The 27,389-nt window shown below is 61.1% G+C and overlaps 2 protein-coding genes across 48 annotated transcripts in view; one reads left to right on the forward strand and one right to left on the reverse strand.

The window, feature by feature from the left end:
• Positions 1-2,728: 2,728 nt before the first annotated feature.
• OBSCN (obscurin, cytoskeletal calmodulin and titin-interacting RhoGEF) overlaps positions 2,729-27,389 on the reverse strand; it is a 170,381-nt gene continuing 145,720 nt past the window's right edge. For 30 of the 43 annotated variants that reach the window (XM_016940307.4, XM_016940306.4, XM_016940294.4 and 27 more), the window contains 26 exons: positions 18,862-19,041; positions 16,512-16,611; positions 16,029-16,153; positions 15,403-15,515; positions 15,021-15,189; positions 14,700-14,781; positions 14,414-14,614; positions 13,643-13,703; positions 13,165-13,242; positions 12,687-12,859; positions 12,419-12,445; positions 11,487-11,639; positions 11,343-11,388; positions 10,825-10,902; positions 8,497-10,558; positions 7,566-7,646; positions 7,154-7,264; positions 6,826-6,993; positions 5,775-5,897; positions 5,421-5,591; positions 4,725-4,806; positions 4,308-4,547; positions 3,895-4,118; positions 3,601-3,676; positions 3,187-3,336; positions 2,729-2,989 (listed from right to left, as the gene is read on the reverse strand). In XM_016940307.4, coding sequence (XP_016795796.2) covers positions 2,812-2,989; positions 3,187-3,336; positions 3,601-3,676; positions 3,895-4,118; positions 4,308-4,547; positions 4,725-4,806; positions 5,421-5,591; positions 5,775-5,897; positions 6,826-6,993; positions 7,154-7,264; positions 7,566-7,646; positions 8,497-10,558; positions 10,825-10,902; positions 11,343-11,388; positions 11,487-11,639; positions 12,419-12,445; positions 12,687-12,859; positions 13,165-13,242; positions 13,643-13,703; positions 14,414-14,614; positions 14,700-14,781; positions 15,021-15,189; positions 15,403-15,515; positions 16,029-16,153; positions 16,512-16,611; positions 18,862-19,041 — 5,252 coding nt within the window. In that variant the 3' untranslated portion in view covers positions 2,729-2,811. Of the gene's footprint in view, positions 2,990-3,186; positions 3,337-3,600; positions 3,677-3,894; positions 4,119-4,307; positions 4,548-4,724; positions 4,807-5,420; positions 5,592-5,774; positions 5,898-6,825; positions 6,994-7,153; positions 7,265-7,565; positions 7,647-8,496; positions 10,559-10,824; positions 10,903-11,342; positions 11,389-11,486; positions 11,640-12,418; positions 12,446-12,686; positions 12,860-13,164; positions 13,243-13,642; positions 13,704-14,413; positions 14,615-14,699; positions 14,782-15,020; positions 15,190-15,402; positions 15,516-16,028; positions 16,154-16,511; positions 16,612-18,861; positions 19,042-20,413; positions 22,121-25,391; positions 25,586-27,389 lie in introns of those variants that run through there. The other 13 variants (XM_016940401.4, XM_016940388.4, XM_024352382.3 and 10 more) reach the window with 5 other exon arrangements.
• On the forward strand, positions 9,228-24,724 carry LOC107970558 (uncharacterized). Of its 5 annotated transcripts, XR_008537468.1 has the most exons (8): positions 11,637-12,494; positions 13,676-13,787; positions 14,787-14,904; positions 15,810-15,889; positions 19,280-19,448; positions 19,811-20,171; positions 20,691-20,800; positions 21,547-24,724. XR_008537468.1 is itself a non-coding variant. In XM_063790884.1 (7 exons), the coding sequence occupies exons 3-7, from the start codon at positions 14,833-14,835 to the stop codon at positions 20,711-20,713; spliced, it is 705 nt and encodes a 234-aa protein (XP_063646954.1). In that variant the 5' UTR covers positions 11,637-12,494; positions 13,676-13,795; positions 14,787-14,832; the 3' UTR covers positions 20,714-24,724. The 5 variants fall into 5 exon arrangements, 4 of the variants coding, with proteins under 4 accessions (XP_054515829.1, XP_063646954.1, XP_016795905.2 ...); XM_063790884.1 differs by having other exon boundaries at positions 13,676-13,795; positions 20,691-24,724; XM_016940416.2 differs by having other exon boundaries at positions 20,691-24,724.

Raw genomic sequence — 27,389 nt, forward strand, 5'->3', positions numbered from 1 at the left:
TCATCCTCAACATTTAAGTAAACAAAACATCTGGTTAGAAAATGGGCAAAAGACATGAATGGATATTTCACCCACGAGGATATAAAGCTGGCCAATGAAATGACAACACGACGCAGCCATTGCATTCTTGGGCATTTATCCTAGAGTAATAAAGACTTACAGTCACACAGCAACCTGTGTACATGAATTATTATAGCAGCTTTATTTGTAATTGCCCAAAACTGGGAATGACCCAAATGTCCTTCAATGGATAAGTGGTTAAACAAACAGTGGTGCATCCATAACATGGAATATTCTGCAGCAATACAAAGGAATGAACTATTGACACATAGAGCAATCTTCATGAATTTCCAGAGATGCCAGGCAAAAGATACCACATATAGGATTATTCCATTTATAGAACGTTCCTAAAATGACAAAGTTATATTAGTGCCGAACAAATTGTTGGGTGCCAGGGTTAAGGAGTGTTACTGTGGGAGGAAAGTGGGTGTGGTTATTTTTATGCCTTTTTGGGCAGCATAAGGGTTTCCTCGAGATGGAAATGTTCTCTGTCTTGACTGTACCAGTCTTAATGGTCGTCATATTGTACTACAGTTTTGTGAGATGTCAGTGATGGGGCTCAGAATGCAATACCCCAAATTACGGCACCTTGGCATGCTGAGTATCTCAAGCTGAAGGAAATTGTGTCTCTCTGACCGTCTCCTGCTTTTCTGCCTTGAAGGAAGCCATAAGAGAATTCTCTGACCTACCTCCCCCAAAAGCGGGTCATAGGATCCTCATTCCAGAGGCCAAGAAGAATCTGAACAAACAGGCCTTGGCAAGTTGCCCCCAGTTTATTACCATTAAGTTGCACCTGCTTTTTGTCTAAGCATATTTTTACATGACTGTTCATTCTTCATCAAACCCAAGCATAAAAAATAGACAGATTTGCCTGTTTCTTTGGGTTTTTGTTTCTGAAGGCTCACTTGTCACATAAAACCTTTTGTTAAATAGATGTGTGTCATGCTTTATCTTGTTAACCTGTCTTTGTGATTGGGGCCATACATGCAAGGTTCATCCATGCGCCTTGCAATGGGTGAGGAAAAGATACTACCTTCCCCCCCACCCCGCCCTGACATCAGTGTCCTGGGAAAGTGAGTGCACGGTGCCTGTGCCCTTTGTGATGCATTGAGTGGTGACATGCTGACTCTCAGGAGGTCGTAAAGGAGGAGGAAGGTAAAGTCAGAGGCAGTGTAGGGGCAGAGGGAGTGAGGGCAGTCAGTTCAAGTTAGAAGATGTTTGTTTTGTTTTTAGAGACAGGGTCTTGCTCTGTGGTCCAGGCTGGAGTGCAGTGGCACAATCACAGCTCACTGCAGCCTTGACCTCTGGGCTCACCTCCCGAGTAGCTGGTACCATGCTGGTGGCATGCACCACCATGCCAAGCTAATTTTTTATTTTTTGTAGAGACAAGAGTCTCCCTATTGTTGCCCAGGCTTGTCTTGAACTCCTGGGCTCAAGTGATCCTCCTACCTCAGCCTCCCAAAGTGCTGGGATTACAGGTGTGAGCCACTGTGCCTGGCCGATGCTTGGATTTTGATTCAAAGTGTCCTGGGCTCAGTAAGATTTCAGGGGAGGTGTTCAGCATTTGGACATTGCAGAATGGACCCATCAGCATGTGGTCGTCATTGGGCCCCTGAGATGAGCTGAGAATCAGGAGGGTAGAGACTGCTGTCTACACCCTGCAGTCCCAGCCCCCCAGGAATGAAGCTGTCGTCCAACGTCAGCCTTGTTGCTGGGGACAGTGGAGAACATATCCCCACCCCGGGAACCCTGGGGCTGCTCGAGAAGAGGATGCTATGAAGAGCTGACTGTTTTGGTGATTAAAAGGAGTGTTTAAAACAACCGGGCCTCATTCTGGGTTGCATGCTGTCAGAGAGAGCCAGGACAACTCCATCATTGGATGTCCCCATAAATCTAAGCTGGCCAGGAATCAGCATGACCCATTTTAGCCAAGAGGGGTCGGTTAGCCTCCTCTCCATCTATGCTTAGACATAGGTATGAGGGGCCTGGCCTTGTGTCTGAGGGACCTCTGCAAAAGGTTTTATGTGCAAGAGGAGAAGGCCCTCCCTGCCAGCTCCCAGGTCTCCTGGGCTGCACCTATCTCAAGTTCCCTTTCCCACGTCAAAGAATAGGAGAAAGGACATTCAGCAGCGTTTGAGAGACAACGCGCGCACCCCACGGCCCAGGCTTCCTGCACTCCTGGCAAGGAGCAGGGCGGGGCTCGGCCAGCGTAGTCATTGCCCATGGAATCTCAAACACTGGGTTGCTTTTCACCGAGGCCACGCGCCAGCGACTCTGAAGCCTCCTCTCCGCCAGCGGATCGTGGCCCGCGGCTTCCCGCCCTCGCTTGCACGCTTTGCCCAAGAACTCTTCCCGGGGCAGAGAAGTTCTGGAAACAAGCGGCTGGCCCGACGGCGGAGAAAGCGGGCTGCGGGGCTGCAGGTCAGCGTGATGGAAGAGAGGAAGGCGCACGGCGGGTGGAATAAACGCGCATGGGTGTGAGGACGGAGACGCCCCGCGGGGCTGAACGCGCGGAGCATCGGAGAGAGCGACCCCTAAGGACGCCTTCTAAGGGGCTCGCAGGCCCAAACACAGCGGGGCAGCCTGATCGGCGCCCCAGCCAGAAAGGCGGGGACAGAGCCCTCACTCCCTCTCCTCCCCAAAAGAAAATAATGCAACGAGACGGAAGACTTCTCGCCCGGCTGTGCGTTTTTATTGGCGCGTCTGCAGCGACCCCCAGCGGGGAGACCAAGGGTGCGGCCGGGGCGACCCTCAGCGCACCTGGGCCAGGTTGTGCCTCTTGTACAGCAGCGCGCGTCTCTTCTCGCGATTGCGCACGAAGACGCGCAGCCGCGCGGTAGGGAAGGTCACGGGCGCTGGCCGCGAACAGGCCGGGCCCTCCTCTGTTAGCCACGGGCACTGCAGGCAGCTGGACGCGCAGGGCCGGCCCCTGGGACGGACATAGACTCAGCACGTAGCCCAGCGGCGGGAAGGGTGTGGGGAAGGCAAGTGGAAAAGGGGAGAGGGGGAAGGGAGAGTACCGACGGGAAAGGGAGTGGGGGGGCGGGGCGGGGCGGGACGGAAGGAGGAGGGGGCGGGACGGGAGGAGGGGGCGGGGAGAAGGAGGAGGAGAGGGGCGCGCCTTACCAGGGCTGGGCGCACAGAGTGCTGCGCAGGAAGGCCACGGCGCCCCCCGACAGCCCCGCGTAGCAGCGGCTCAGCCGGACCAGCCCCTTGCGCAGTCCTCTCTGCAGGTCGCGTGCACCCTCGCTGCTCACCGGGTACTCGGCGCTCAGCCTGCGCAGGTGGCGGGTGCACGGGCCCTGAGGTCACCCTCCTCGGGTAGACCAGGGCGGAGGGGGAGGGGATGCAGGAGCACTGAGGTCACCCTCGGGTGGCCGGTGCAGGGGCCGTGAGGTCATCCTCGGGTGGACGGGGGTGCAGGGGCCGTGAGGTCACCCTCGGGTGGACGGGGGTGCAGGGGCCCTGAGGTCACCCTCGGGTGGAGGGGGGAGACTGCCCCGCCCATCTAGCAACCCCCAGACAGGTTGGAGGACTCACATGATGAAGGCTGTCACACCGATGGCCCAGATGTCTGTCTGTGGAACAGCCCCCTGGCCCTCCAGGAGCTCTGGAGCTGGGAGGGGCACATGTGGTTGGGCTCAGGTGGAGGGACACAGGTGGTAGGCATGAGTGAGTGGTCCCAGGTGGGATAGGTGGGGCACAGGTGTGTGGGCCAGGTGTGCGGCTGAGTGGGTGGCAGTGGAGCTGGGAGAGAGGACAGCACTGGAGGAGAGGGGGCTTCTTCCTGCCCCTCGCCCCAGGTGAGGTTCCCCCAACTGTCCACACACGCACCCATGGTCTCTAGGTAGTCCTTGAACTTCTCTGAGGGCAGCACCTTCTCCTGGCTGAGGCTCTGTGCATTGCCCAGGTCCACGACCTTGAGCAGGTTGTATTCGGTGATGATCATGTTCTCGGACCTCAGGTCCAGGTGCAGGATGTGCTGGTTGTGCAGGTACTGTGTGGCGCTCAGCATCTGCCACAGGTAGTCCTTCACCTCGGATTCTGAGTAGGAGGCCCTGGGGGGCAGAAGCTGCTCAGCCCAGGCTCCGGGGTGGGGGCCACCAGGGCCAGGGCTGAGACTACTCCCCGTGGACTGGGAGGGGCACTGGCTGTGCAGAGGGGCCTGGTCCTCCAGCCCCACCCCAGAGGCCTGCGTCCATCAGTCCGTCCATCAGCTCAACCACACCACCCCAGGCCACCCTCACCTCTCGGCCAGGCAGGGGAGCAGCTCGGGCCCAGAGCACAGCTCCAAGATGAGCACCAGGTGCCGGGGGCTGAGGTAGGCTGCGTGCAGCTGGGCCAGGTGCGGGTGGCGCAGGCCCTTGAGGGCCTCGTATTCGCGCAGCACTGCTGTCTTGTCCTTGGGGTGGTAGGGGATGATCTTGGCAGCCAGCGCCCGCCCGCTGGCCTTCTCCCAGCACTGCCGCACCACACTGAAGCGGCCCCTGCTCAAGGGGACAGCGGTCAGGCTGGTGGGTGGTCCCCTCCCATTCCCTGATTCCCAACACTCAGAGCAGCAGGAGCCCAGTTCAGCGAGATGGTGGGTGTGGGGGCATGGGTGGCCAACAAGGGGGGGTCCAGGCCCTGGCCCCACCCGCCTGCAGCCCCCCAGGCCACTGCACCTCCGGATCTGTGTCTGGAATGCGAAGGTCTTTGTGCTGGGCAGGGGTTGGGCTGACCGCCCCTGGCTCTCCTCCTCAGAGGCTGTGGGAGGAGGGGCAGGTGATAAGAGGGGGTGAAGAGGGCATCCCCACAGCCCCAGCTCTCCCCACGTCTCCCATCACCCCTTCCCAGGCACCTTGACAACTGGGACTTTGAGTTACACACTCCCACCTCTTGTTCCTCAGGTTCTGGGGGTATGGGGACAGGGAGGGGGTACAGCAAGCAGTGAGAGGCAACCTGAGTGAGGGTGTGTGTGAGGGCTGCAGGGGCATTTGAGAATGGACCACCCATAGCAATCATGCCCTCTCTTCCTCCCTTGAGCCCAGGGCAGACATTACTAATCAACCCTAGCATTCCTCCACCAAAGCTAGAGGCAGCACAGGCCAGTCACTACCAACTCTCACTACCAACACTCAGAATGAAGCAGAATGGACTTGTGTGCTCGTCAATGAGTGTATGGGAGTGTAGGTGAGTGAAGGGGGGGCCTAGGGGTGAGGCGGCCCCTAAAGTGTGTAGGCCTCGAATGCCAAGCCCAGGAGCAGCTGTCTCCCCAGAAGGAAGTGGACAGCTATGGAGACCCTGCACAGGAGGGAGCGTAATCTGGGTCTTCTAGCTGCTGTTCCCACCCTCCAAGCCCCGAGTGTGGTGTGGCTCACCCAGGTGGCTGGGCCCTCCCAGGAGGACTTGCTCCGAGGGGCTGCTGTAGGGACCCATTCCTGCCTTGCTGACACATGCCGTGCGGAAGGTGTAGGTGCCACCCCGGGAGAGCTTGCTGGTCAGGTAGCAGCAGTCAAAGATGTCGGAGGCCAGTGTGGTCCAGCTGCCGCCTGGCCACACAGGAGCACATGAGGGGCCACTGAGGCCTCCACACACCACGTCAGTGGGGGTGGAGAAACCCTTCCCTGAGGCCACCCATGGGAACACAGCAGGCCAGGCATCTCCCCAAGGGCCCCTCGACATGGCTCCCGGGAGGGGTGGCCGGAGCCTCGGGTGCAGGGGCCACCTCATACCTTCTAGGCTGCACTGCACAATGTAGGTCACAGGGCCGTAGGATTCCACGGGCTTCCAGACCAGCAGCACCCCATCCGCGTACACCTCCCCGATATCGGGGCATGGCGAAGATGAGGGGCGCTCTGCAAGGCACTGCCCAATGGTCAGTGACTCCAGGGTGGGCACCCAGCCTCCAGGGGCCAATATCTGGCTGGCGCCTGCCTCACCCTGGCAGCCACCAGGGCTCTGGAGCCCACCCTCCCTGGTCCTGTTCATTCAGGGTCCAGTCACAGTGAGGACTGGTAGGAGGGGCCTCTCCTGGCGAGGGGCTGGGGAGGAGTCTGCCCTGCCAGATCCCACTCCTGGGCTGGCCCATCCACCTGGGTGTGACCAGAACCCTGTGCAGGGGCCGAGCCTCTGGTCAGAAGGGCCCTGGTGGGGCTGCTGGGCTTCACTGGGTTGCCCTGCACAGGTTCAAGCAGGCCGGCCCACTCTGGGCATTGGGCCAGGGGTCCCAGAGCTAGGCCTGTAGCCCCCATCCTGACCACCTCAGAAACACGCCCCAGGGAACTGTGTTGTGCTTGTAACTCAACTTTGATTGAGGCATGGAACGGGAAGCAGAGGGATGGGCATGGAAGGAACGTGGGAAGATGGTGCAATGGGTCATGCGCCCGAGAAACTCAGTTCTCCCGGCAAGTGGCCAATGGGATGGGCTTTCTCCCTGGCAGGGAGCGTGGATGAACAGGCTTCCTTCCAAGCCCTGTAACGTCAGCAGCTGCGTCCGGCCATCCTTCCCAAGGCTGGTTGTTTCTGCTGGGACCAGCTCAGGGCCTCCTGCCAGCCCAAAGCAGCCTGGGCGGTCAGAACTCTGTGTTGACCTTCTCAGGCCTCCTGCAGCCCTGGCCGTGTGTGGTGCCTGGCCCCATAGGGATGTGGGCTGCTCAGGGTCAGGGAGCGGATGCCTCAGCAGCCAATGCACGGGCCCGGAAGCATTCCACGCAGGATGAGGCTTCCCAGCAGCCCCAGCCCAGCCTCCCTGGCCTGGTGGGACCCCCAGTGTGGCCCACGTACCTGCCTTCCGGAGGACGCCCGTGGTGGTTGCTGTCCCCAGCGCATTGCTCACGCTGCAGGTGTACACACCCAGGTCCTCAGCCACCACCACCAGGATGGTCAGAAGCTGGAAGTTCTTGAGGGTGGCAGAGATGAGGACACGGCTGCTGCTCTCCAGGGGGGCTCCGTCTGCAAAAGGACAGAGCAAGCCTCATGCCACAGCCAGGCCTCACACCTCTCCCTGGGCCTCAGTTTTCCTCCGGACAGCGAGGCATCCCGTGTGGCCAGCTCACAGGATGGCCACTCACCCGATTTCACACAGCCCCCAGCCCCTGGGACAGCTTCTTACCTTTGCTCCAGGTGGCCTGGGCAGCTGGCTGGGCTGACACCTGGCAGGCCAGTGTCACTGACTGGCCCAGGACCACAGTCTCATCTGAGAGCTCCCTTAGGAATGTCGGCGCTGAGGAGGGAGGGTGAGGTCAGCCTTCAGGGGTGACCTCCAGGCCCCAGAGCATGGCCTGGACCCTGGAGACACCAGGAGGAGCCCTGCCCCACCACTGCCAACTCCCCAGCCTGGCCCATCTGCACCACCATCACCTCCTCCAGGAAGTCCTCCAAGACTGCTCAGTTCACCACACCCACCAGGACCCCTCATCTGTTCCCACACCCATGTGAGTGCAAGCTTGCTCCCCACCGGTCTGGCCATGCTGGTGGGACCCTGAGAGGCAGTGGGGCCTGGTCTCTGTGTTGGGCCTGCTCACCTCGGTCCCAGCTCTTCAGACCTGAGAGCCGGAAGGAAGCAAGGCCTGGCTTCTTCCTGGGGGGCCCCTCCTTCTCCAGACCTGCAGGAGGAAGGGGGCCAGTGAAGGTCATGGTCAGGAGGCCCGGCCCCTCTGGGTAGTACCAGCTGCCTCTGGCTGCAAGGACCCCGAGCAGCTGGGACAGGAAGAAATTGGGGTCGGCCGGCCCGCTGCCCACTCCCCAGACTTCCAGGCCACAGAGGACAGAGGAAACACGAAGACCAGGCACCCTCCCCACCTCCAGGCACGGGGTCAGGAGGGTCCAGGGCCAGGGAGGACTATGTGGTCGGGGAGAACTATGGGGTTGTGAACGGTTTTTGGGTCTGGAAGGGTTTTGGGGTCAGGGAGGGCCTGAGGTCAGGAGGGTCTGGGGTCAGGTAGGGTATGGAGTTGGGGAGGGTCTGGGGTAAGGTAGGGTCTGGGGTCAGAGAGGACTATGGGGTCAAGGAGGACTCAGGAGGATCTGGGGTTAGGAAGGTCTGCAGTCAGGCAGGATCTGGGGTTGGGAGAGTGCAGCGTTGGGGTGTCTGGGGTCAGGGAGGGCCTGGGGCCGTTCGGGAGGACTCGGTTCAGGGAGGATTATGGTTCAGGAAGACTCTGGCCCCTTCAAATGCTTTCCCCAGGGGCATACCACCTACAGCCTCCCCAGACCTCCACCGCTATGTTAGGTCCCAGGGCTGGGTCTCAGCTGCCCTGTGGGGAGGGTTGTCAGGGCTGTAGAGGTGATCCCAAGATTCAGAGGCCTGAGGCAGGGACAGGAGGTGTGGGCAGCACCTGGACACCAGCGGGGGGCCCCTGGGAGCCTCCTGCCATCACCTGGAGTGCAGTAACCTTAGGTACAGAATGGGGGCCCCTGGACATGCAGGATGCTTGGGGTGGGGTGGGGGTTCACCTTCCGGCCTGCCCTTCAGGATCCAGGAGATGTGCTCCACGGAGGCCTTCACTCTCTCACGCAGCCCCAACTCTGCAGGCTCGTCCAGCGGCAGGTGCCTCCCAGGGAAGTGGAAGAGGCTGCGTGACGGCGAGGACCACTTGCGCTTCCTGCCCACGGCAGCCTCCACCAGCAGCGCGTCCACATCCTCTGGCTCCTCTGTGATCTCCAGGCCTGCGTGGGGGCCCAGTTCACCTGGCCAGGGCCACGTGGGCTCCGGGAACTCGGCCAGCTCCTCCTCAGCCATGGGGGAGGGCGGCTCTGGCTGAGCGGACTTGGGGACTTTCCTGAAGATCATAAACTCGAATGGGAGGTACTTGATATCGTACAGGTCTGAGAGGTTGAGGTAGGCGGGGTCCACCTCGGAAATGTCCAGGGATATTGTGTCGGCCGCCTCCGCATCACCTGACAGGTCCCGGATCTGCACCAAGGAGACCTGCCCGATGTCCTCCCATGGGGTGGGCTCTGGAGAGCTCCTGGCGGGAGCCCTGCCGACCTCAGGCACAGGCCTTGCACTGACCTGGGGCAGTGGGCTCTCAGCCCTGGCCTCCTCTTGCTGCTCCTCCGACTGGGACTCAGCCCTGGCCTCCTCCTGCTCCTCCTCCTCCGACTGGGACACAGCCCAGGCTATCCTGGCCCACATGGGCCCCTGCCCCAGCATGCCCCCTGCATCTCCACCAAAGGCAAAGGTGCCATAGCCAGCCACGCCTGCGTAGCCCCCACGACCACCCAGGGAGAACTTCCGCATGGTCGCCTGTTCCTGAGGCCGCTGCAAGGTGGGTGTGGAGTCGGACAGATCCTCAGCCTCCTGGGACCAGCCCTCAGCGTCCAGGGAGGGGCCAGGCTCTGTGCCCACCTGGGAGGAGCCCACCCTGAGGGAGCTCACTTGGGAAGAGCTCGCCTGGGAGGCTGACCCTGGGGAACTGCAGGGGCCGGGTTTTGGCCTCCCGGGAAGAGAGATGTCTCCAGGCCCCATCTTAGAGTCCAATGGGGGGCTTGCTTTGGCAGGGGCAGGGGGTGCCTGGGGCTGTCCCAAGAAGGGGCTTGAGGGTACTAAGGGGGCCTCTTTGCAAGATCCTGGAGGGAAGGAGCCAGGAGGGCATGGGACAACTGCTGGGTGGGGGCTGCAGCCCTCCTGGGGGGCAGAACCCTGCTTGGGGTGGCAGAAAGGGGCTGGCTGCCCCCAAGGGCTGTCCGGGGATGGCCTCTCTGGCTGAGCAGTGCCTGGGTGGCCACCAGTGGATGGAAGCTGCTTGGAGCCCTGAGTGTGCCCCATGTCCCTGATAGGGGCCCCCCCGGAGGGGGCTGAAGGCAGTCGCTGTGCCTCACCGAAGGCCTTCGAGGAGGGGCGGGGGGTGCTCGGAGACTCATGTTCCAGGGAGTGGCTGTGGCCAGGGGCCAAGTGGGTGCCAGAGGCAGGCAGCCGGGGGGCAGTCTCGAATGAGAGGGCTTTGGCCAGGAGGGTGGCCTGCTCCTCCCTGGCGGCCTCCTCCTCCAGCACGCGGTGCTCCATCAGTGGCTCGCGCAGGCCTGGCAGCGCCCCCGCAATGTACCCGCCCTTCAGCAGGTGCCGCCGCCGGGCCGGGTGCCGCCTGCTCCCCAGGGCAAGGGCCCCGTGCTCAGGGCTCTCACCCGCCTGCTGGTAGAACAGGCTGCGGATGACGCTGTGCCGGGGCACGCAGCCCTGGGCGGCCGGTGGCCTGGCACCCTCGGGAGATGCAGGCGGAGCTGGGGCCTCGGTGGAGTGCTCACCGGCCTCGGCTTCCTCAGGCAGGCTGGCCGAGGGCCGCAGGAAGCCCCGGGGGTGCAGCAGTGGTGAGTGCGTCACCGGGGAGGGTGGCAGTGACTTAGCCCGGGCAAATGGGGCGAGCTCGTTGTCAGAGGAGGAGGAGGAACTGGAGGAGCCACCAGTGTCCCTGCAGAGGTGCCGGGCTACGCCGAGGGAGGGGCTGTCGGGTGGGCCCTGCAGTAGCTCAGGGATGGAGCGCATCACCAGGATGGACTTGTAGCTCATCAGGCAACGCTGGAACCGCATGGGGGGCAGCAGGCATCAGGTGGGGAGACCCAGGAGCTCTGGGGTCCTCTGCCCCCAGGGTGCAGTCATTCCGCCCTCCTGCCCCATGGGATTGTGTGCACCCAACCCCGCTGTGCCCAGCAGATGACTCCTGCCTCCTTTCAGCATGCTCAAGGGAGCCCAGCCCCGCTTCCCTGCACTTCTGGGTGCGCAGCTGGCCCCGTGGGGCCTCAGTTTCCCCTTCACTGGTCCCTACTCAGATGGTCACGGCTCACCTGCCAGCGACTTCGGGCCAGGAGGAACTTGAGCTGCTTGGTGTTGATGAAGTGGGCCTCCTCCGCAGGCATGGATTTCTGGGAGACCGAGGTGGGCAGCCACATGGCAGAGAGACCATGGTGCCCTGATAGGGGCCCCTCCCATGATGGAAGCCCTTCTGGGCAGCCCCAGCCCTGGGATTCCCTGGATCCAGGACACCACAGCCCTCACCCAAGATGTCCAGGTGGGGCAGATGGCAAAGGCCAGAGGTCAGAGGTGTCAGCGACCCCCTGTCCCTGAGCTCCTTGCAGTTCTCCCTGCCTCCTGCTGGGGGTTGGGGGCTGGGGCACTGAAATGTGGTTCCAGCCTGAGGTTCCCACAGCCCTCTCACTAACGCACAGGGACAAACGTCCTCTGGGCTGGGCAGAGGCCGGGCCACAGCCACAGTTCTGTGCTCACATGCCCTGTTGCCCAGAGGCCCTGCCCCTGTTGGCCTCAGGCTCCCCCTGCATAGTGTGGGGCTGACCCTGATACTCACCAGGAACCAGGGGTGGGAGAGGCACTGGGCCGCACTAGGCCGGGCCCTACAGGGAGAGGAAGGCTCAGGAGGGGCCAGGTGGTCAGCTGCCCCCGGGGCAGGGCTGACTGGCCTCGGGCAGGAGAAGCCTGGGGGTGCACTCACTGAGGGGCTCTCTGCAGCGTAGCCTTGATGAAGTCTTTGGCATCTTCGCTGAGGTGGGCAGCCATGGGGCTGCTCCATGACACGCGCCCCTCCAGGACGTTCAGGAGGGTGGCACGGTCACTCTCGCCGGCAAATGGGGATGAGCAGGTCAGGCTGAAGACAGAGGGAGGGTCCAGCCCTCAGATGAGGCCCTGACCGCAGATGGGCTCTTAGTCCCACTCCCATCTAGCTCTGAGTATCCCAGCAAGTTTCTCTGATTTCCCCAGTGAGATCCAGGCTCAGCTTGGAACAGCGACCCAGACTGAGCCTGGGGTGAGTATCTGGGCTCAAGTAGCAGACGGGATCTAGGGTCAGCTTAAGTGGGCACTAGCCTTAGTCTGAGGTAGGGATCCAGACTCAGGCTGGGGCAGGGATGTAGGGTCAGCCTGGGTAGGCTCCAGCCTTAGTCTAAGATGGGGATCCAGGCTCAGGCTGGGGCAGGCATCTAGAATCAGCCTGGGTGGCACTAGCCTTAGTCTGAAATCGGGATCCAGGCTTAGTCTGGGGCAGGGATCAAGATCAGCCTGAGTTAGGAATCAAGGATCAGCCTGCTGAGGAGGTCCAGGCTCAGTCTATACCATACCACCATCATCCTCAGGGCAGCAGTGGCTGTTATGAGCGGCTGCTGGACAACCCCCAGTCCTGCAGGGCAGTGGTTTGGCTGCCTCGTGACCCAGCACAGCCCTCTGATGACAGGGTGTTTGTGAGACACTCCGGGCAGGAACCTCTTATCAGGGTTGGCTGACCGCCTGTTCCCAAGATAGTAGCCCCTTGGGTCTCGGGTTTCTGATCTGGGGAGCAGCCAGCAGTGCACATGCCCTCGGTGGGCCTACAAGGGAGGGGTCTCATGTCAGCTTTGGAGGAGGCAGCTGATGGGGCAGGGCTCTGCTCACCTGAGGTAGGAGATGACACCCATGGCCCTGCAAGACAAAAGCGCACACTGTGCGTCACCCCAGGCCTGGCCGTCAGGTAAGAGGCACACACACAGGGAAGGGGGGAGCCCAGGGCTGCAGGAGGAGACAGGTTCAGGGAGGACCCCTTGGCTGACCAGTAGGCTGCCTGCTGCCTCCCCGGGGCAGAGGAGAGGGCCCAGCCATCTGTGGGAACTGGCTTCCCGGAGAAGTTGCAGACCCAGACCCGTTGGCCCAGCCACCCACTCACCAAATGTCGGAGGCTTCGCTCACAGGGTTCTGCTGGATGATCTCGGGGGAGACGAACTCAGGGGAGCCGTACTGGCTGAACTGCAGCTCTGCTGGGGTGATGTTCTGGGCAAAGCCGAAGTCGCAGATTTTAATGTCTTCCCGGGCAGGATGCACCATCAGGATGTTAGAGGGCTGTTGGGGAGAGTTGGGAGTGGGTGAGAGCCGTGCCCTAAGGGGGTGACTCCTGGGGCTGATAGGCCTGGTGGGGACACCCAGAGGCCCGGGGGCAGGGTGGGACAGTGGGGAGCACCCGGTGCAGCCATTTGGGGACAGCCTCTGCTCCACCAGAGCCACGCCCCACCTGAAAGGGCTGCCTAGAGGTGGTGAGCTCCCTGTCCCTGGAGGCAAGCAAGTCCTCTCAGGCTGGGAGTGGTGGGCCTGCCCCACCTGGCCTGCAGGCCCCAGGCTCTGGGGTGCAGGGGTGAGGACATACGAACCTTTATGTCCAGGTGGAGAACGCCATGGCTGTGCAGGTAGTGCAGCCCCTCCACCAGCTGCTGGATGTAGACCTTGACCTGCGGCAAGGGCTGCTGTTCAGGCGGGAGCCCAGCCCCAGCCTCCCTCTCCACTTTAAGCCCAGCCTCCTCCTGGCTTCGGCAGCTGATATGCAAAGCCCTCCTGGGCCCTGTGTGCCCCTAAGCCAGGAGATCCCTCAAAGGTGGGGAGGATACAATGGACTTGTGAACCTCAGTGGGGGAGGGGCAGGCAGGGCTGGTCGGCTGGTCAGCTGGCCAGGTGAGGCAGGGTGGCAGGCTGTGTAGAGCCCAACGAGGGGTCAACACGCCCTGGGGAGCCCCAGAGGCCCCTGAGCTAGAGAGGGCTGTGGCTGGGACTGTATCTGCAGGGACCCGATGTCTGAGTGGGGGCTGGGGCAGGGTGCATGGCTGGGGCAGTGGCGGGCGGCGGCCCAGTTACCTCGGCCTCCGTCACCACACCCTTCCTGAACAGGCGGTCCAGCAGCTCCTCGGATGAGCACCTGGGATCCCATCAAGGAAAAGCAGGCTTGGGAGGCTGAAACCTGCCTGTCCCCAGAAACCCACACTCACAATGAGGCAGCCAGGTCTATGGGTACATCTGATCTCTGGGGGCAGCAGGGGGTGATGCTCAGGGTTGAGGAGGGTGGAGCGGGGACCCCTCTGAACCCTAGATGGCACCCAGCCCTGAGGAGAGGGAGGGGCTGCAGGCTGACCCTGGGGACCAAGGCCACTCACTGCAGTGGCACAGTGGGAGGGGGCATCCTGTCCCCTCTGTACAGAGCCCATCCAGCACCCTCTCCCTGCAAAGAGGACACCAACTTTGGGCAGGGGGGCATGTGTCCAGCTGACGCCCTGTCAAGAGCACCAGAGGAGACCCCCCAAGACAAGGCCATGTGGGTGGCGGGGTGAGCCCCAGAGTAGCCGGGCCAGGCAGCTCCTTTCTCTCTAAGAGGCCATCTACAGAGTGGGAGTGGACCCCCGCCATCCCTGCTGAGGGCATCAGGTCATCAGGGCCAGCTAGCCACCAGTAGCCCCTGGGGACTCCAGTCACTGCTCCGTGGAACAGAAGACTCCCCACCCAAATTCCTGGCTGGGTGGCTGTCGCCACCACCCAGCCAGGCAGGGGACACCGTGCACATGGCTCCTCTGAGCCCCGGCCTGGCCCTGCCTGCCCCTCCTCAAGCCGTCTCAGGGGCTGAGGGCAGGATACAGCTCCAGAATGAGGATGAGGGTCTTGCGGGTCTCAAACTGGTCCAGCAGCCCCGTGACCAGCGGGTGGCTCAGCGCGGCCAGGATGTCTCGCTCCCTGTATGCCTGGGCCCGAGTTCTGCTCCGTAGGGGGATGAACTTGGCAGCGCACAAGATCTTGTTTCCTTTGTGCTGCACTCTTTTTACGAAGCCAAACACGCCCCTAGGAAGGAGGGAGTGAGGGAAGCCCAGGTGGCCTGGGGAAAGGAGCCATCCGGCAGTCCAGGGGAAAGGGGGCTGGGTGCTACCTTCCAATCTCCTCCTTGACCTCATAGAAGGAGTGCAGCTTCCTCCGGTGGCTTTGCTTCTCTGAGTCCAGCTCATTGTCCCCTAAGGAGTGGGAAGCGGCTGGTATGGGCAAAGGTGACCACCCTGATCCCCATGGAACCCAATGCTGTGATGTTGACGGGAGCTGCTCCGTGGACCCAAGACTATGGAACCACACTCACCCAGGTACCACACCCACCCAGGTACCACCATGGGAAGAGAGGTTGCCCCATGGAGCCAAGACCTATACCCAGCCAGCCCGGCTGCAGAGCCTGGGGCCCAGGAGGGGTAGACCAACTCACCCCCAAGCACCAGCAGCTCTGCCTTGCAGAGTACCTGGCCACCAGCGTTTTGGGCCAGGCAGGTGTAAACGCCGGCATCCTTCGAGGCCACATGCCTCAGCACCAGGGAGTATGTGGTGCCTTCTTGCTGCTGGCTAAGCCGGGTGCTGTCCACCAGCTGGACGCTGTCCTGGAGGCACAGGACCGGCAGGGCTGCTATCAGCCCACTCTGGGGGACCCCATCACCCCACCCTTCACTGAGCAGTGCTTCCGACACCTGCTGTGTGTCCAGTCTAGGGGGGATGTGGGGGAAGTGCACGGTGTGGACTGCACCCACCTCCCGTGGGCCCCCCAGCTCCTGGGGCCATCCCCGAATCTCACCCACCTGGACCTGCGCGCCTACCTTGTACCAGGTCACCGAGGGCTGTGGGTCGCCCTCAATGATAGCCTCGAATTGGGCCGTTCCGCCTGTCTGTGCCTGCACATCCTCGATGGTTACCTGCATGGATGGGGGCCCTGGGAGGGCAGGGAGGGAACTGTGGAGACCACCTCCCCAGCCACACAACCCTGGGTGCCAGCCACAGCCTACCATGCTTGGATGGTTGGTGAGACCCTGAGATACACTGTGGGCAACTGAACGCCCCCCGCAGCCCAAGCGACAGCACCCCATCCTGACCGCCCAGGCTTCTGACAGTTAGGGGTACTCCTTCAATGGAACCACTGCCTCTCCCACTCTGACCTCAGCTGGCCAGGTGATCAGAAGGAGTTGGTGGGGCCGGTGGAGCTCACTAACTCAGCTGTCGCTCTCAGGGACAGGGTCCTATGGACACCAAGTTCACCGCCACTTGCCTCTCCCCAGTGGAGGGTTCTGGCCCCTCTGAGGAGACACGGTGAGTAGAATGTGGGGGTCCCAGGCTGGGGCAGGGCTGGGACAGGCTGGGAGGCCTTTGCACATGTGCAAATGCCCCCCGGCCCTGGGCAGGAGGCATGGGGATCACGCTTATAACCCAGCTGGGCCCAACCCCGTACGTGCGGTGTGCGTGTCGATGGCCTGGTATGTGTAGGTCCTCTGTGTGGTCTCTGTGACCACGTGGCTGTGGACGTCCCAGAGCAGCTCCCCTGTGCCTGCCCCGGGCCAGGCTGCACCCTCCATCCTGGGGTTAGGAAGTGGGGTGAGGCTCTGCCGGGCCGCCACACGTTCTGAGCAGCCAGGCCTCCCAGTGAGATAGGGGATCCCTGCTCACCACTACTCGGAAGAGGCTGCAGCAAAGCCTCTCTGGGATGAGATGTGCAGATGGGGGCCCAACCCTTAGTGTGGAGGGGGCCCCCCAACACCTCTCATCCCAAGGGTGGCCTCTCCTCCCCGCCCTGCCCTGTCCGGGGTGGCTGCTGGCAAGGAGTGGAGTGAGGGCTGTGAGGCCACCGCGGTAACTCGTGCCCTGCCCTGCCTGCCCTGGGATGTCCCATGGGGGTTGGCCCCCACTGCAGGACCCAGCAGTCTGGGGAGGTTACCGAATGGGCACAGTCCATTCCTGGGCTCTGGCAATGGCCTCCGGCTCCTGCTCTGGGCCTTTGTGGAGGAGGGGCTGTGGCACCCTCGGGGGCATGGCTGCTGGGAGACAGGGCAGGTGGCTGTAGGAGTCGGGTACACGTGAGCTTCAAGCAGGTGGACGAGTGGGACGGATGCCTGCCACAGGCAGGGTGGGTGGGGTCATGGCCAGAGCAGGCCAACCCATGCCCACTCTGCAGAGGCATCGGACAGAGTGAACGAGCGTCAGGCCTGTGAACGAGCCCGCGATCTGCCCAGGATGGGCCAAACGGCACCTGGGGCAGGTTTGTCTGCTCAGCCACTGTGGCCCTGGCACACAGCCCATTGGATGTGGCGGGGTGCACTCCACCCAGGAGGCAGAGTGAGAGTGAGGGTCAGGGCCAGTCCTCCCAGACCCCCGCCCCAGCCTTGACCTGTCCTTCCCTTGCAGACACCAGCCCTCAATCACTGCGGGGGGAAGGGTGACAGGCCAGAAGAATGAGAAGAGACCACTTCCCAGGGTGAAAAGGGATGCTGTGCCCCTTCTCCTGGGCCAGGCCCTGTACCCAGCCAGCCCCGTGATAGGTGCACGGAGCAAGTGTACACCAAGGTGGGGCCTAGAGGGACGCCCCTTGGCCCTAGGTGGCCCCAGGGTGCCCAGGCAGCTAGAGGGAGGAGCCTGAGCTCATTGAAGGCCTGGGGGCTTCCGTGCCTGTTGTGGGAAAGCAGACCCGAGGGGTGGCCCTCTCATCTCATGGGGGAAGGTGGCCTGCTTGTCCCGAACCCTATGCCCCCTGGCCCTGCGGGAGGCCACAGAAGCAGCACAGGGACTATGGGACTGTTGGAAACTCTGGTTGGAGCATGTGTTTAGGGAATTAAGCGTGAGACCATGGTGGGGGGCTGTCCCGTGCAGTCCTTGGGGAGGGCACTGTGCCCTGGAGGTCTCATCCTGCTTGGCTCCAGCCTGATGGCCTTTCTCCAAGGTGATGGGACCAGGTAGGGGTGGCTGGGGAGGGTGCATCAGGGAAGGCCCTGCAAGATGGGGTGGGGTGACCAGAGTGGGTAGACACGCAGGACGCAAGGCCGTGATGGTCCTTTGTGTGAAGATAACCAAGGCAGGGTCTGGGCCAAACAAGGAGAAGGAGAAGGGCATGGACCCGAGAAGCCTACACAAGCAGGATGCAGAGGACGCTGGACGGGGCAGGGGAGGAGTCTGGCTGCCATCCTGCCCCAGCTCTGGCCTCGCTCCAGCCCTGTCCTCATGGCTCTCTGGACGCCTGACTCCAGGCCCCCCAGCCACCTGCGGCGAGCAGCAGGGCCTGGGATGAGATTCCCCCAACCCAGGCCTCAGTTTCCCCAGATGCACCATCTGTCCCTTTAGGAAAAGGTCCTTGATCGGGGACCTGAGGACTGGGCTGGAGCGAGGCCAGGGCTCGAGCAGGTTGGTGGCCAGGCTCACACCTGTAATCCCAGCACTTTGGGAAGCTGAGGTAGGAGAAAGGCTTGAGCCCAGGAGTTTGAGAGCAGCCTGGGCAACACAGCAATACCCCATCTCTACCCAAAAATAAAAAAGCTAGCCGGGCATGGTGCCATGCACCTGTAGTCCCAGCTACTTGGGAGGCTGAGGTGAGAGAATCGCTTAAACCCAGGAGGTTGAGGCTGCAGCGAGCTGTGGTCGTATCCCTGCACACTGCACTCCAGCGTAGGTGACAGAGTGAGACCCCGTTCCAAAGACAAAAAAGCCGTTAAAGTGCTTCATAACAGGAGACCCCCAACACCTGGGGGAAGGGGCTTAGGTGATCATAACACCTGGGGGAAAGGGCTTGAGTGACCCACAGAGCTGGCTCTTGTAGCAGCCAGTTTGGTCTGGTCTGTCTGGGGTACTGGCTGCTTCTGCCCCTCTCTCCTCCACCTCCTCCTCCTTTTCTGTCTTCTTCCCCCTCTGCCCCTCTCCTCCTCTCCCTCTTCTCCTCTCTCTCCTCCTCTCCTTTCTCACCCCCTGCTCCTCCTCCTCCCTGTCCACTGAGGAGCACAGGGCACCTGAATTGGCCATCACAGGCCAAGCATGGGAAGCCTCTGGCTCCTGGAACAGATTTAGAGCAGGAGGAACCTTCCAGAACCCATTCTGTGCCAGATTCAGATGGGGAAACTGAGGCCAAGCAAGAGGTAGGCTTTGCCCAGGACCCCCAGTGCATGGAGCCACTGGGATTCCAAATCGGGGTCACTGGGGCCTGGCCAGTTAATGCCCATGGGATGGGCACCCCTCATGTTGCACAGCCAGGGTTGGGGTCAATCCCTGGGGGTCTTTGTCATCAGCATGCATCTGGGCCTCACCAGGTGCCTCCGAAGTTCTGGTGACTGGGGGCTGGGAGCTGGTTTCCTGGAGTGCGGGTGCCCCCCTGGGGCAGGGGCCAGGGCCAGTGAGGTCCCCTGTGGAGGGGCCTGGCGCCTTGGGGCCCAGCAGTCTCTTCAGGACAGATGTGATCTCCTGGTCCGCTCGCTCCAGGGTGGTGTCTGTAGAAGGGGCAAATGAGTGCAGAGGGGGTGAGGCCCAGGGGTCTGGGATAGCTGCAGCCTGCGGAGGGGTCTCCAGGAACCCCATCCCCCTCCTCAGAGACCGCCCAGGTGGGCCGACACTGGGCTGCTCCCCACCCACTCCCCTCTCAGGAGGCTGCCTGGAGGTGGAGGCCTGGGACACAGAAAGGAAAAAAAACACAGACCCATGCTGCAGGCAGGCACTTCCTCCTCCTAGACCCCCCGCGAGCTCAGCCTCGTCCTCCCCTGGAACCTTCGGGAGAGTGTCGCCACCTCCAGGGAGCAGCCAGGCCTGGATACCCGCCCCAGGCCCTGGCTCTGCCTCTGATCACAACCCCCCACCAGGGCTGGCCTCTCCTCAAACCTGGGCACAGCCTAGTGCCAAGGTGAGAACCAGAGGAAGCTTGGGTTCCGTGGGCGTCCAGGCGGCCGTGACCGTGGACCCCTCCCCGGGGATGGGCCCTCCCTCCCAGGGCAGCCCCTGCCTGCACCCGCCTGTCGGGCATCTTTCTCTCCTCCACCTGTGACCCAAATCTGCCCTCCCCTCCACCTGCAACCCCGGCCCCGGCCGCCCCACCTGGCCCCTTGCTGGCTGCAAGAGACTCCTGCAGAGCCCTGCTGGGCGTGGTCCCCACTGGCAGCTCCCCCTCAGCAGCCTCCCCGTCCACCTGGTCATCAGCCAGGCACCTCACACGCGGGTCCAGCAGGTCACCTGCCCCAACCCTCCCGCCTTGTTTGTGTCTTCAAGCCCTTGCTGAGGGCCCCTGCTGCATCCCCAGTCACCAGCCTGGAGAGGACACCCGGGCTGCTCTCTACACTGCCAGGGCACCCTCCTCTCCACCCTCCTCACGCCAAGGCAGTCAGCAGGACCCCTGAGCCAGCCTCGGGGCTGGAGGGCTTCGGGTTTTACTCTAATGGTGCTGGGATCGTCCGGCCAGAGACAATGAAGTTGACCCCTGATGCTGAGATCCTGAGCCCCACGGGGTCACCACATCCCCACGTCTGCCATGACAACAGTCCCAGCTGCCCAGGGCTGGGGAAGGCCTGCCTGGCACCCCGCATACCAGGAAGGAGCATGATTGGCTGTTCTGGCCATGCCATGTGCCCCTGTGAGTGGCCCCTCCATGATGGGAACCAGCTGCCGCAGGTCCACTCAGGGACCCCAGGGTGGGCCGGGACTCCACAGGCAGTGGCCAGCCAGGGGACTTCACAGTCAAGGGCAGATGAGGGTAGGGGCTCCCCTGAGGGCTGCAGGTAGAGGGGACCCAGGGCTGCCGGTAGAGGGGACCCAGGGCTGCCGGTAGAGGGGACCCAGGGCTGCCCAGTGGAGAGGCAAGGAGAATCAGAGAGGTGCGCAGGAAGCTGCTTTATTCTTGCTGAGAGACAGGGGCTGCTGCCCACACACAGACCCTGTGTCCACCCTGCAGAGAAGGCCAGGAGGGCCTGCAGAGCTGGGAAGCGCCACCCAAGGGTCTCAGTCACCAAGACTGCAGGAGAGGCAAGGCCACCAAGACTGCAGGAGAGGCAAGGCCATGCCAGGCCTGGCAGCTGTGGCTGGGGCCAGGAGGGAGGGACCAGGCCCATGTGGGAACAGGACAAATGCCCAAGGCCACATCCTTCGTCCACAGTCCTGAGGCTCCTGCCAGGCTGACAGGAAACAGCCCAGAGCTGAGGTCTTTGAGCCGGTCATTCCAACATTGCAAGCACCACCCAGTCCTCCTGGCTGAAGTTGAGTGAGGTAAGAAGGGCCCGTGGCCAGGGACAGGGAGGGCCCTCAGGAGGCTCCCAGGGCTGCTGCTGAGGCCGGGCAGCGTCCTAGGCCTCAAGGACACTCCTTTCTCCCCGCTGCCCCAAGCCACCATGGCAGCAGCATCAGGGCTGTGCCGCCTCATCCCCATCCCTGTCTGGGCAGATGTGAAGGGTGACCGTCTCCCCCACTGTCCCGAAGTTGACGGTCTGGGTGGAAAGCTCTGTGGTGAAGCTGCTCTGGCCACTGTCCGCAGAACGCCGGACGCGGGTGCAGAAAGACTGCGTCCAGGGAGCACTGCCCACAGGCCGAGCCGGGGCCTCCCGCAAGAGGAAGGAGGTGCCCTCAAGGCTACGGACCTGGGGTCCCGGTGGTGATGCCCCACGGGGCTCAGGCCTAAAGAGGCCGAGAGGGCCTCGGGGACCCAGTGCATGCCCCACGCTGAGCAGCACAGGCTGCCCCACCGTGGGCTCCCCGATCTCTCTCTGGATCACCGAGACCTCGCAGGGAGGGTCATCAGGGGCGCCAGGCCCAGGGCCACCACAGTGGAAGGTCTCCCCTTCCCCAGGCACGTAATCTTCCAGGTCAGCCAGTGTCAGCATGCGGCCGTTGTGCGTGAGGATCTTGGGGTCACGATCCCCAAGGCTGTGTGTGTCCTGGGACTCCTCCGTCACAAAGGCGTCTCCGTCTTCCCCCTCTTCCTCTCCCGCCTCCTCCATGGTGCCCTCCTCCTCCAGGGTGATGCCGGTCTCCCCCAGCTCCAGGCTGCCCATGCCAGAAGCAGCCCAGTCCACACTGCCTCTGGCATCCACGCGGAAGACAAGGGGCTCTCTGACGCCGACCATGGCTGTGCCCTGGGCCCAGGCCTCCTGGGCCAGCAGCTTGTTGTTGGAGTTGTTGGAATTGGGGTCCCCTCCGGGGGTCGCACCGGGCAGTGTGAAGAGATGCCCCGATGAGCTCCTGGGCACCTCTGTGGTGGGAGACACACCCTGCGGGCCCATCTTCTTCACCCGGACTTCAATGGTCTCCTCCACCTCCACCCACTTGGGCTGGGGCCCCGAGAGTCCGGGCAGAGCTGGAGAGTGGGCCTCGGCCTCCGTCACATACAGTGTGGGCACCACGGGCTTCTGGCCTGGTTCTGCCTCCGGCCTGCGGGGCTGGCCAGCACCTGGCAGGTACAGCAGGTTGGGGGCCAGTAGGCCTGGCCTCAGCGGGCTGGCAGAGCAGCGGGAAGGTGAGCGGGAGGGGGACTTGCTGGGGGACCGTCGTTGGCCACGTGGGCTCTTCACCACAGTGGTGATGGTCTCTTCTCTGGGGGAGGGAGGAGAGGGCCCGAGAAAAGATGGGCACAGCGCCCAGGATTGCCAGGGCAGCATGAGAGCTCAGGTTATTGTACCAGCAAGCCAGCAGTGAGAGTGCACAAAGAACTCTTACACATGCATGTGAGCCCAACCTACAGAGTCCCCCACCCCCTGCCACAGAACTAAAGAAACAAAGCACAAGGTCCCATGTGGCCAACCTGTCTCTGGTGTGCAGATCTGAGAACAAGAGGTGAGGTACGTGGGGAGGCCCGTGCCGCACTGCATAGGCAAGCGCCTCCAAAAACCGGGTCACATCCTGATTGCAGTGGCCCCGGTGCCCGTCTCCCCTCCAGGTCCATCCCACCTTTGTGCTTTGTGTCATGGGGGATGGTGCGTGGCCAACTCTCATAGGGCAGGGCCTGCACACCCTGAAACTCCTCAGCCAGGGACGGGCTGGACAGCTTATGCCGTGGGGGTGGGGTGGGGGCTGAGCTCAGACCTGTTCTCCTGGCCTTTGGGTCTGAAAGTGTGAGGCCCAGAAAGGTTTTAGGCAGGCCAAGGGAGAAACCTGGGTGATACGTGGCCCCAGACTTGGCTTGGCCATGATGAGCCGTGTGATATCAGACAAGCCCCTCCTCCTGCCTGGCTCCATCTCCCAAAATGGGATTGGGGAGGAGTGACGGAGGCAGAATGCAAGGTTGGCTGTACGTGGCTGTGCATGGGGCACTGGCTGGGAACTTTGCAAGCTCTCTTGTCTGACTCTGCAGTAACCTGGGAGAGGGTCTGATCCCACTTTATAGGGGACAGAGAGGGTCAAAGAGGCTCAAAATCTGCCTGGGGCCAAGAGGGAGAAGCAGAGCAGTCAGCCCAGGTCCTCCTCTGGTGCCCTGTGCCCCTGACCTTGCTGAGCACTGAGAGCAAACTGAGTTAACACGTAGGGAAGCAGAACGTGCTGAGTAACACACAACACATACCATTTCCCTGCCTGTTACTCATTTTGCCCTCAGCCTTGCACTTCCCTCAGGCTCAAGACAAGGGATGTGGCATGTATGAGGTGACAAAGTCGTCACCAAGTGAGCTACTGCCAGCTGTCTGCTTTGTCCAAAGTACTGTCTCTCTCTCATTTAGTTTTGCTTTCATCTAACTCAGGGCTCCATCTGGAAGCAGTTGCTCCCAGGCATGAGCCCAGAGATGTGTGACCACCCCTTGGGGTGCACAGCAATGACAGGTCCTGCCTCCTCCAGCCCTCAGCTATTAAGGAGGGAGTGATATATTCCACTTAACTGATGGGGAAGCTGAGGCTCAGAGATGTGGCCCACTTGTGCCCACAGGCCTGATTTCCTGCCTCACACCCAGGCTCTAGGGCAGTAGGCTTGTTGCTGAGAGCCTGGGCCTAACCCCATCTGCTCACCTCATGTTGCCTGATCTGCTGATGCAGGGTGGTAAGTTGAGTGCAGCCCAACAGGTGGATGGGGACTCCTAAATATCCCCCAAATGCTGGACTCACTGCCACCCCCACAAGGACACATGGGCATCCTGTACTGAGACTGCAAGCACAGCATATGGGGTCTGTCTCCAAGTCCTGTTTCCTTCTCAGGTCTACTGCCTCCCCAGTGCCTCTCCCTGTGTGGTCCACCCTTGGGTTCAGTGCTATGCCTATGCACTTGGCTCCCTCCAATCCTCAAGCTGAGTGGGTAAATTATGCTTTGCAGAGTGAGGGTTGCCACCTTCCTAAGCCTGGAACAGACTGGACTTGTATGCTTGTAAATCACCTGGTCCTCCTTTCCCTAGGCGTGAGTCGCCTCTGAAGCTTTGCCAGTGGGGCATTCTGGCATCATCTCTGCTCCTCCATTTTCTTATCCATCAAATGTAGATAATAATAGTGCTCCCAAAGGGACAAAATGTAGACCTACTCTATGTGAGGCTCTGGCACCGTTGCATACCTCCAGGAGTGGGGTGCTCACCAGCATCCAGGCAGCCCCATCTATTGTGGGGTGGCATCATAGGAGCAACTTGTTTTAGGGGAGGAGGGAGAAAGCCAAGGAAGGGTTAACCCAGGATCTCAACAAATGTCTGGCAATGGGATTTTCCCACAATACAGCCAACTGAAGGCCCCTTTAGGAGGTTGTAGGCCCCTTGAGAACTAAGAGTTTTCCCATGCTGGAGCTTCTCAGCCATCTGGCCTTAGGAAACCACAGTCTTTCCTGCCTCCTGGCTTTTGCAAGCTCTTCCATCACTCCCGCCTGCACACACCTTCTATTGGAAGTCCTCTCAGATTATTCAGGTCAAAACCAACTCTACATTTATGGGTTCACCCATTTCTGGTCCTCTTGTGTTACCTCAGCAGCAGCAGCATGTGTGATTTTCCTAATCCTTGAGGCACTGAAGGATGAAGAAAGGGACGGTGGGTGTGGCACTGGGGAAGTGGCTTCCAGTCATTAGCCACCCAGAGCTAACCTCCTCTCTTCCCTGAACTTCAGTTTCCCCATCTTCCAAATGTGAAAATCGGGCTTGGGGACCTCTAAGGGCCCTAAGGCTGTGCTGTCCACTATGAATGCACTATGTAAATTAAATTCAAATGAACAAAAATTAAAATTTAAAATTTGTCCTTCAATCACACTGGACAACATTCCGGATGCTTCAACAGACGCAAGTGGCTAGTGGCTACTGTGGTGGACAGGGGAGATATAGAACATTTCTTTTTGTTTTTTTCGCGACAGAGCTTGCTCTATTACACAGGCTGGAGTGCAGTGGCACGATCTTGGCTCACTGCAACCTCTGCCTCCCGGGTTCAAGCAATTCTCCTGCCTCAGCCTCCTGAGTGGCTGGGATTACAGGGGCCCGCCACCACACCCGGCTGATTTTTGTGTTTTTAGTAGAGATGGGGTTTCACCATGTTGGCCAGGCTGGTCTCAAACTCCTGACCTCAGGGGATCTACCTGCCTTGGCCTCCCAAAGTGCTGGGATTACAGGCCTGCGCCACTGCGCCTGGCAGATATAGAACATTTCTGTTACCACAGAAAGTTCTGTTGGACAACACTGTCGTAAATCCCAGGGTGCTGAGGATTAGAATTCTGTCTCTGGCCCACTGAGGAAAGCAGCTCTCAGGCCTAGCTCCTGATGAACCCCTAGATGAACCACTGTGAAGTGTGTGGAATAAGTCTACTCTGCTGCAACAGTGGGACCACGGAGTGTACTGAGGCCCTGGAAGAGAGCGCTGTGAAGTGTGGAAGTAATCGAGGCCCCAGGGGAAGGTGCCTATACAAGGTAACTGCAAGTACCTGTAAGGTGCTGGCAGTCAGAGGGTGCATGTTATGTGAGCAGACAGGCAGCAAGCAGGTGGCTGGGCCACACAGGCATGATCCAGGCAGGTCAGTGGCATGCAGGAGGCACTGCAGTCAGAAGGAAGGTTAGGAACACGCCTGCACTTACATGATGACGGTTTTCTTGGGGACTTTAGTCTCTTGCTCAGTGACTACAAAGAAAACAGTCGGAATAGCGAGGGTTACAGACCAGCCAGTGCTAGGGGCTGAGCTATCGGAGTGGCACAGCGTTGTAGTCACCTGCTAAGCTGCCCCTGGGCAGCCTGTCTACTCAGAGCCCCAGTTCCTGGGCCTCTGACATGGAGGTGACAATGCCTGTCCTGAGTGGCTGCGGAATGAGGGCTGAGGACAATGCATCCCCTCATGAAGGCAGGACCCACTGTCCCTCTCGAGGGTCTTGCAGGGACTGGGGGGAGAATGAGGACCCTACCTATGCTCCCTGCACAGAAATTCCAGCTTCTCCTTCAACCCATGTGCCAAGGGAGCCCCGTGAATTTGTCAGACCTACAATCCCACTTCTCAGACATAGAAACCGAGTCCTAGAAGGGAATAAATGGCCTGTGGCTGCACAGGGAGCCAGCGGCCACACTGAGGCTGAGGCAGCTGGGGACTCTGTTACAAAAAATCCTCAGGAGAGAGGGACTCTGGAGTCCTGAAAGTGGCACAACTGAGCTTTGTGGCACAAAGCCACAGAAGTCCTACCAAGAACAGCCCCAGGGGATGCCTGGACAGGGTGCTGAGCTCTGAGTGAGCGTCAGCCCAAATCTCCCTATAGGAGCATCCTCAGTCCACACACTCCATGGTCTCTCCAGGTTTTCCTAGCTGCCTCCCTCCCCAGAGCCAGCAGGATGGGGCCTGTGGTTCCAGTGATCGGATGGGACGCATCTGGGATCAGGCAGCTCCTCCTCCCAGTCACCTCAAGGACTCTCCCCTGCAGCTCCTGGGCAGAATCATCAGGGCACAAAGATGGCCCCCTCTCAGCCCAAGCCAGCTGGCCAGCGGGCAGTCCACGGGCCACCAGCACCTTCACATCTCAGTGACCCTCCCCAGCACCCTGAGGGAAAAAAACAAGCAGGAGGCCCAGAAGTCAAGTGACGTGGCCTGGGGCACATGGCCTCACAGCTCCGGGTCAGGGGGTGGGACACCATCTGCTTTGCTGGACTGCCATGTGGAGAAAGGCTTTACACCTGTCTCAGATGAGGAGCACGTGAATTTCAGGGACTGCCTGCGTCTATATGTGCACTTGGGAGCCACACGTACTGTGCATTTCTGTGCACACACGTGCAAGTGTGTGTATGTGCACAGATGTATGTGCATGCATACGTGTGTGCATGCACTTGTATACATATGCGTAGGTGTGTATTTCACAGGCTCCCCCTGGAGAGAGGAGAGCCCATGTGAGGAGAGAATGAGATCCAACCAAAAGGCGCTGTGTGTTTAGACTAAGCTGACCCCAGAGAAAGCCAATGTGTCCACTACCTGCAGGCCAGTGATGGGAACTGCACAGAGTGATGGGAAAACCCGGGGCCTCCCCACTCATCCTCCCTGCACTTGGGGCTGACAGCCAGGCGCCTCTGGGCCCATACACTCTGTGGCACCTTCATTCATGGACCTAAACTGTCACCTGATCGGCTGTGGGCCAGAGTGAGTATTTGCGACTACAGGAGGGATGCAGCCGTGCGCAGCATGATTCACAAGTGAGGGGGCAGCGCCCACCCCGCAGAGGCCTGCCAGGGCCTTTTCAGGCTGCAGAGCTGCTGGGTTAAAGATGAAGCAGCAGGATAGGAGTTAGAAGCGGGGAGGCGTTGGCTCCAGCTCCAGGCTCTTCAAGGACCTGCATTCTCACCTTGCTGAGGCGCTGACACCCTGTCCAGCACTGGTGGCCTCTCTCCCCTGCCACCCCCTCCTCCAGACCCAGAGAGAGACTTGTTGTGACAGCCAAGTGAACGACTGTGG

The sequence above is a fragment of the Pan troglodytes genome, chromosome 1, assembly GCF_028858775.2.
Source record: "Pan troglodytes isolate AG18354 chromosome 1, NHGRI_mPanTro3-v2.0_pri, whole genome shotgun sequence".
NCBI lineage: Eukaryota > Metazoa > Chordata > Mammalia > Primates > Hominidae > Pan > Pan troglodytes.

What these genes read in the sequence shown, in the direction of transcription:
- LOC107970558 (XM_016940416.2), top strand. Translation starts at nt 12,431, where the DNA reads ATGACACCCATGGCCCTGCAAGACAAAAGCGCACACTGTGCGTCACCC. An exon ending in ACTCACAATGAGGCAGCCAG is followed by an intron (nt 13,788 to 14,786) that starts GTCTATGGGTAC and finishes TTGTCCCCTAAG; the next exon opens with GAGTGGGAAGCGGCTGGTAT. An exon ending in ATGGAACCACACTCACCCAG is followed by an intron (nt 14,905 to 15,809) that starts GTACCACACCCA and finishes TGTCGCTCTCAG; the next exon opens with GGACAGGGTCCTATGGACAC.